Source organism: Etheostoma spectabile, chromosome 9, assembly GCF_008692095.1.
Source record: "Etheostoma spectabile isolate EspeVRDwgs_2016 chromosome 9, UIUC_Espe_1.0, whole genome shotgun sequence".
Lineage (NCBI taxonomy): Eukaryota > Metazoa > Chordata > Actinopteri > Perciformes > Percidae > Etheostoma > Etheostoma spectabile.
Genome location: NC_045741.1, coordinates 8,094,032 through 8,102,512, shown reverse-complemented (window position 1 = coordinate 8,102,512; position 8,481 = coordinate 8,094,032). Strand labels below are relative to the sequence as shown.

At 45.0% G+C, this 8,481-nt stretch overlaps 1 protein-coding gene across 1 annotated transcript; it reads right to left on the bottom strand.

Moving 5' to 3' along the window:
• Window positions 1-5,393: 5,393 nt before the first annotated feature.
• On the bottom strand, window positions 5,394-7,578 carry LOC116695564 (forkhead box C1-A). The gene has a single exon (XM_032525891.1). The coding sequence runs from the start codon at window positions 7,267-7,269 to the stop codon at window positions 5,857-5,859; it is 1,413 nt and encodes a 470-aa protein (XP_032381782.1). The 5' UTR covers window positions 7,270-7,578; the 3' UTR covers window positions 5,394-5,856.
• Between the last annotated feature and the right edge of the window lie 903 nt (window positions 7,579-8,481).

Below are 8,481 nucleotides of genomic sequence, written 5' to 3'. Positions count from 1 at the left end.
GTGTGTGTGTGTGTGTGTGTTAGGTGTAGGCCTAGACCTGTGTGTGTGTTAGGTGTAGGCCTAGACCTGTGTGTGTTAGGTGTAGGTCTAGACCTGTGTGTTAGGTGTAGGTCTAGACCTGTGTGTGTGTTAGGTGTAGGCCTAGACCTGTGTGTGTGTGTGTGTGTGTGTGTTGCTCAGAGGTCGGCTGGCTCAGCTCCTGTCGTTTCTCTCAATTCGGCTGTCCAGGGTTTTTATGAGCAAGCACACTGCGCTCTTTTATTCGGCAGGAAGTGCGTTTTTCCCGGGACGGAGTCCCGCTCTCAAACGCCTCTTGTCTGTCGGGACTGGCTGTAAGTAGTAGGCTATAGAGCCTGGATCCAGGCCTGCTCCGGTCCTGATCACAGTCCAAATGTTTTACGCTGATAACAGCAGAAACACTTCCCAATTACATAAGTTATTTAAACCCATTGAGATTTCTTCTTTCTCTTAAGCAACATATTTAAGACTTTGCCTCCCTTGATTCGCGATTAAAATCCGCTTTGAGGGGAATTATTCAAAGATTTGCCTTAAAGCAATGCGTGAATCTCACTCATCTTTAAAGATTGATCTCTTGATTTTGCAAAAAATAAGTCCTTAACTATAATTCGCCTTCAAAGTGTAGGCGAATTATAGTTTTTTTTTTCTGTTTGCCAAGTTCTCGTTTTTATTTCGCCCTCTGGAATATAAAATGAATATAATGCACATATAAATATTATTATGTTTAATACCGTCTCTTGGGACTGTTATCGTCCGTGAAACCTCAGATAGCCTAAAGCTGTGGATGTGTTTGTGTATTTCAGTATTTTGGGGGATTAACTAGTTGTGGGAGGCGTCTTCAGAACATTAGTTGAAGTAGAAAGAGCACATGTAAAAACACTTTGTTACAAATGAAATTCAAAATCCTACACAGGCCCAACTAAAAGTATTATCAGCCAAAATGCTTACTAATCAAGTTAGTCAACGCTGTTATGCAGCAGAATGGCTACTATTAAAATAAAGAAATGATAGGATTATTATAACTGATGCATTTAACCTTATATAGTGTTGAAACAGTTTTAAAGCAATGAATCATATTTATGGTCTCTGATATTTTATATAGCCTATAGAATTTTAATTTGTAAACTAAATGACAGTATTTCTACAGTCTACAGCAGCAGAACATATGCTCACAATGTACTTTGGTATGTGTACTTAGCTGTAGGGTACTCTCCAACACGGGTATTATTACTTTTGGGTTGAGCTCTTTGACATTTGTCCGGAGGCCTGAGTGTCTCCGCGGTGTGAGTGGGGATCCTGTCTGTCTGTCTGTCTGTCTGTCTGTCTGTGTGTCTGTCTGTCTGTTTGTCTGTGGGACAACACCTACAGCCACAGGACACTTTTAAAGTGTCTCTGAGTCTGCGATCGTCCCGCGCGGCGCTGCGTCCGTGCGGACTCTGCATTTGGGGGGGGGACAGATGTGGCCCTGAGGTTGTTCGGGCCCCTGAGGAGACAACACACTGAGCCTGAAGCGGCTCGCAGGTGCACCGCGGATCGCTCAACAACAATTAGCCGAGCCCTGTGCTCCGGTGCGGGAGCAGCTTCTCTGCGGGCTCAGGCCCGGAGCGATCCTGGATGTAGAAAAAAAATCTCCAAGCAGCTAAACAAACATTCATGAGATAAAACGGTCGATTTAAACGTATGATTCCATAAGTCCTTGTAAGATAAGAATATTTCTTTTTCCTTCTGTCAGGTCCAATGGACTTCAGGGTGCACCTCCAGGAGGAAGAAGAAAAACGTTCAATATTAAAACGTTACATTATTTTTTTTTAACTGCTTTGAGCGCATTTTGACAGACTTGAGAAACAGCATTTTCTGTCAACAAAGTAAGATTATAAAGGCAAGATGTGTACTAAGTGCATAATGTAAAAATTGAGAAAACAAGAAATTAGGAAAATAAAAGATAAGTCACCTCTATTGGTGCTGCAAAGAATGGAAGACCTGCACGTTGGCAAGGAATCTAGATTCCCTATCTATATTTCTTATGATGTTGAATGGGCTCTAATGTCTAACTCAAAGCGTGGCGTTTTTATTTAGGCCTGCTGGATAGTAAATCAATGATTTATGTTTTCATCTTTTCATATTTGAGGCCTTAGGCTACTATCATGTGTAATTAAAAATATTGTTTTTATTCATTTTTATTCGGGGTTATGTGCTAGAAAAGCGAAAAGAAATGAGCAATCTAACCATCCCATGTTTAATATTACAGCGCTTCCATAAGAGAGAAGTTTTGTTACACCATTTAAAAAAAGAAAATTAAAAAAAAAAAAACTCACTACAAATTAATAGTTGTTTGTGGGAGTATAATAAACAATTCAGGCTGTAGAATTTGGAATTTAGAATTATTATTTTTTTTATCCAATGACGCATAAAACAAATCCCGATACCTGATTGGTCTAACGACATGTCTGACCGTTGGATTTCACCTGACGCGTGTTGAGTGACATCATCACGCCTCTTAAGGCTTTAATATGTCACAGGTGTGGCTCTGCGGGACTTCATGGATGTTTTCAGGGCACGAATAGTCGAAAACCAACAAGAGGCAGAAAACTCAACACACACACACACACACACACACACACACACACACACACTGAACAGTGAGAGAGTCTTACAGTTAGGTCTATTTTAGTTCTAAGCGGCCATAAATGTTTTGCATTTAAAGTGAAACCCCTTCAGTTTGTGATCTTATCCTTGTAAGGTTTTGATAAAAAAAAAATACATTATAATACTAATTGTAATAAGCGTTCTAGGGGCTCTCGAGCAAGATTACGTAGGCCTCTCATATTTAGGGATTCCCTTCAGATTTTAGTCATTAAAACATGCAAACACGATTATAGCCTATAGGCCTAATAGTCATCTCCGCGGGATTTTTTTAAAACATTTTTTTCTTTTATATTTTTGTTTTGGCTCCAGCTGCAAAAATATGCAAGAATTAAAGTTAAAAAAATATATATATACTTTAAATACAGCGGAATAAAGAAGCGTTTTCAAAATCTAAATGACCAATTACTTTGCTATCTGCCGAGCATTTAACAGGCCTCCTGTCCAGGAGACGTGGGCTCCCAGGCTGCTTTACAACTCGACACCCGTCTGCGGAACGCTCCCAGTGTGAGCTCCCCCAGTAGGCCATCTGCAGACACCCACACCACTATAATCCCTCGAGGCCATGTATATTTTTAACCTGATGTCAGTTAACTGAATAATATCCCTCCAACGCAACATGGCACAGTAACCTAATCATTCTTTAATCAGGCCTTTTGACTGCGCGTTTCGTGCGCCTGTTACGCGCATTGGAGCGTTTCCAGCCCTCTCCTCCTCTGGCGGTCCTTTCCTATAAACTATATACCCCCCACAGCCCCAGTGAAGGTGGTTTAGATAAAGTAGGGACCGGCTTTACTGCAGCCTCGTCGCCGTCCTTTCAAGTGCACTGCTGACATCCTCATTGACCTCCACCACCACCACCTCCTGTCTTGTCCTTAAAATGAAAAATGATTCTCATCCGTGACGGGATTTTCCTTCCTGACCCCTGAGTGCCACATAAATCACAGAGACGTTTGTTTAGAAGCAATAATCGAGTTATTTGTTATCATTACTAGGCAACTTTCTGTGCACATGATGTCATTTTGCAGTTAAACTTGCATTAAACCCCCTGTGGAAGGTGCAGATCATTGTTTACGTTAACTTCATGGGCTTTGACTCATCCGACTGCTGGCCCTGGGGAGCGCGTGCGCACGAATTCTTAGTTTCACTGACTCGTTAAAATCTCATCCACACAGGCCTGAAATTGACAGTCACGTTTAAGCTTTCGCCGCCTGCTCGGCCTTGCAAGGACACACACACACACACACACACACACACACACACACACACACACACACACACAACACACACAAACACAACCACACAACAACACAACACACACACACACACACACACAGCTCCGTGTCCAGAGGTGTTTTACTGTCTGCCACATAATGAAAATGTCTCAAAGGCTCAAATAAACTCAACACTTTGAACATTTTAGGTTATTCTTAGATAACATTCAAACTGTCCAATATTGCTTTATTACTATTATTATTTTAGCTGATTTTAATGGTGTTGCCAGAATAATTTTTAATTATAATCTCTTTTAAACATTTACGCCACATACTACCTATATTTTGTTTGCGTGGACCAAACCTTTGAGAAGTAGGCTACAAAAGTCTATTTAGGTGTCCTCATCTTATACATCTAATAAGTGTACCTAAATATATATTTAAAAGTACAAAAATCTTGAAAATAGTATACTGATAATAAAAGTGGATCGATACAGATTTGCAAAAAAAAAAAAAAAAAACGCCTATGAGAAATTCGATCTTCATAGAAATCGAAATTGTTAGTTTTTGGTGTGGGGGGGGAGGGGGGGTTCCCTATGTCATCAAGAACATAAATAAACATCTGACAGCAGCAATATTTCAATCAGTCAAAACAGATCAGTGCTGCTGCTGTGATTCTGGAGCCTGCAGGACACCATGTCCCCCCTGCCAGAGCGTCCCCCCAGCCTGCAGGACACCATGTCCCCCTGCCAGAGCGCCTGCAGGACACCCTGTCCCCCCTGCCAGAGCGTCCCCCCAGCCTGCAGGACACCCTGTCCCCCCTGCCAGAGCGTCCCAAGCCTGCAGCTACCTCCGAAGACATCCAAAACCACTGCAGCTGCATCTGCATCCAACACGTCCCCTGATGCCCAAACGGCAGTCAGACTCGGTTTGTAATGACAGATTAGTGTTGCTGACAAGGCCTTTAGTGAGTTCAAACCGCACCGCTGAACTGTTGCCACTACTTATTCACCGCGTGCATGAAAAAAAATCCCCAATCTGCAGGTTCGCCTGAAGCTTTTATACTGAAAGGCAAAATGAACATGAATCTGGTTCATCGGTCACAGTTGGATATTTGAGGTCTCCTCGGCTGGAGGGGTTGCATTTGGCCTCTGCAGCGTTAAGTACCCCCCCCCTTCTCCCCGCTCATACCTTTAAATAAAATATTAATTCTTTGACCAAACAGGTGATATGAACCTTAATTCATGTTTCATTCGTTTTGTCTTGCATGAAATAGCAATATATTCTATTAATGTGGATCTAAAAAACTACACACTTCTTGCATTTTCCTAAAAGACTGTTTCTTAGTGGCCACCGTTTTAGAGCATTTAGAAAATTCCCCAAAAATATGTTAAATATTTTATACTCAAACACACTTTGCCCTCTTTGTTAACTATCTCTTAATTTAAATATGAAATTCTGCCTATTCCCTTCCTGTAGCGTTAGCCTTCCACTGCTAATAAATCACTCCAATTAGGATCCAATAGACGGCACTTTATTAAACAAACAAAATGTAATGCCTTCAAAAATAGTTTTTTTAACAAATAAGACAAAATGAATAAAATAAGTCAGTATAGTCTACAAAGTCCCCTCTCTATGTCTATACAAGACCTGGGACAAATAAAGGCAGCAATAAGAAAACTGGAAAAACTGTAAGTGTTTGGTCCTCAACCACTCCCTTGCCCTAAAAAATAAATTACTATATTAGGCTATAATTTACAGTCTATGGTCATAAAAGCTGGTATTTGAGCCATTTTTTATAAACAATTCTCAAAGTGAGAGGGAAGAAAACTTACGTGTTTTCGGTGTTACACACGCCTCGACAAAACAGTCAGTCTCTGATGTCCATTCAGAGTGGGAATAAAATACGAAACAAAAATACAAAAAAAATTATATAAAACATATATTAGAGTTATTAATTTAAAAGACACACTTTTGGCTTTCAGAACTTGCTGCAGTCATAAACAAAAGCTCCTGAGGTGCGGTAGATGGACTGGCCGGATGGGAAAGCCATCTGACAGCTATTATTCCCGTTGACCGGGGAGCCGTTCAGCCCGATCCGCTGGGACTCAAACATCTCCCGCACTGAGTGGAAGTTCTGCTGCTGGGCCGGGTAACCCGGGCTCAAGTGGCTCAGGTCCCCGTACCAGGACGCGAGCCTGCCCTGGTGCCCGTGGTGGCCTTCCTGGCCCGCCTGACCCAGGTTGCTGTGTCCGAGAGGGGACGCGGTGGTCGTGGTGATGCAGTAGTCGGGCAGAGCCTCCTCCACCGTGGAGGACGGCGCCAGGTGGCCGCCGGATGACCTGTCCCCCGCGTACAGGCTCATGGCTTGCATGTTGCAGTGATAGGTCGCGTTGGAGTTGGACAGGGCGTTCTGGTTGCAAGGCGTTGAGCTGTACCCGGAGGCCTGGTTCGGGGAATAGTTGAGCGACAGTGAAGAGGTTATACCTGTCCGAGAGGAGGCGATGAGTGGTGGGGAGAGCTCGGCCTGCGGAGACCCCCGCAGGGTGGTCATGATGTTATCCACGCTGAAGCCCTGTGCCGGGGCCTGGCCGTGGTGCTGGTGGTGTTCGGGTCCATCCATGCTGAGGGACCGGGTGGAGGGCACACTGTGCGGGCTGCCTGTTGACATGCTGCTGCTGCTGCTGTCGGGGCTCTCGATTTTGGGAACGGCGCTCGGGGACGCGGCCTGCGGCGGCGTTGAGGTCCCGTTCTCCGTCTTTATATCCTGGATCCGCACCGGCTGAGAGCCCTGCACAGACGGGTCCTGCTCCCTGCCCTGGGTGCGGGCAGAGGGGTCCTTGCCTGGTCTGTCCCGGTCATCCTTGTCCTTTTGCACGTCCTTCTTTTTGAACCTCCTCCGGCGCCGTAGGAAGCTGCCGTTCTCAAACATGTTGTAGGAGTCCGGGTCAAGAGTCCAGTAGCTGCCCTTACCGGGCTTCTTATCGTCCCGGGGCACTTTGACAAAGCACTCGTTGAGAGACAGATTGTGCCTTATGCTGTTCTGCCAGCCCTGCTTGTTATCCCGGTAGAAGGGGAACCTCTCCATGATAAACTGATAAATTCCGTTCAGGGTGATCTTTTTCTCCGGTGAGTTTTGGATGGCCATGGTGATGAGAGCGATGTAGCTGTAGGGAGGTTTGACCATGTCCTTCGGCTGGTGCTGAGGAGTGTACGGTCCGTACGCCCGGGCCATGCTGGCCGGGTACTGGTCGTGAGCCGCATGGGAGTACATGCTCATGGGCGCAGGCATCCCGGTGTACCCACCGCCGGCCCGGTAGTAGCTCTGGTCGCTGCTGATGTACGGTACAACTCCCAAAGAGTTGGGGCTGGAGACGGAGTAGCGCGCCTGCATCCTGCGCAATGCGTAAAACCTCCCCAAACTGTGTCCCCCCAATAACTCTCACAACTTCGGCGTGTGCTCCGATTCTGTGACTGCTTTCTCTTCTTTCTGTATCGTTTGATAGTCCCGTTTTAAGCCACAACTCGCCACGGTGAACCGGAGAGAGCTCACACTGCTGAAGTGAACTGAACGTAAGGCTGGAGGAACATGAGTCTACACAGCAAGGAAGTTTTTTTTTTTTTTTTTACCCTTCACATTTTTTCCTCCCTTTTGGCTGCTCGGACTGCTCCTCCCCGAATGTGTGCTCCATCATCCAATTGGAGGACGAATTGAACCTGTGGAAAAGCTGCATGGCGACAAAAGTTACTACACCACCCCTCCTCCTCCTCCTCCTCCTCCTCCTCTTCCTCCCGTGCCCCCTCTCTCCTTCCCTCTCTCCTCAGCTCAGACATGGAGTTATTAAAATGATGTGATGGGTGTGCCTAGAATGTTGAAAATTTCCCTTAATGACTCCAATTGCGAGACATTTATATTATTTTGTATTAATGCATCATATTGCGAGCCATAAAATAACTTCTCATTAATCTGATTTGGAAAGGAGAAGTTTCCAAATCGAGGGTTTACGAGCCTTAAATCTTCTAACCAAATGTGTGTACCCTCCTCTTCAGCTCCGAAATTTGATTCTCATTTTTTTAACTCTGCGTAAAAGTAGAAATGAACCAAAACAGAGCTCCCAAAATGAACCAAAAAGACCATTCACAAGTATGTTCTGGTATATCTGCGTCACATGAGGCCTTATAGGCCCTGGAATAAGAGGCAAAATGAACAGTTCACGTGTATATTGTTGTTATTATTATTATTATTATTATTTGTTTGGATGCCTACGCCTCTAATTAGAACGAAGGTTGGCGATTAGGAAAGCAAAAGGAGCTGATGAGGCTGCAGTCTGTGAGCGACGCTCGTCAGCTGCGGTTGAGCCTCTGAATAAACAGACGGACATGAAAGAGTGGGGGGTGCCTCCCCCCCCCTGCCCCCCGACCGCGCCGGTGGGCGGTGTGTGGAAACTAATTAAAGGTTAAATGAACCTCATTTGGTCGTGATGGGTGAGAAAAGGTCCCCTGGGTGCGAGCGGCTGCTGGGACCGAGGTGGGATTTTAAGATGAAGACCTCCAAATGTCATTCACACAGAACGGGTGTCAACGGAGCAATCAGACCCCCCCCCCC

Excerpts from the sequence above, each read along its gene's own strand:
- LOC116695564 (XM_032525891.1), bottom strand. The coding sequence starts at position 7,269 with ATGCAGGCGCGCTACTCCGTCTCCAGCCCCAACTCTTTGGGAGTTGTA.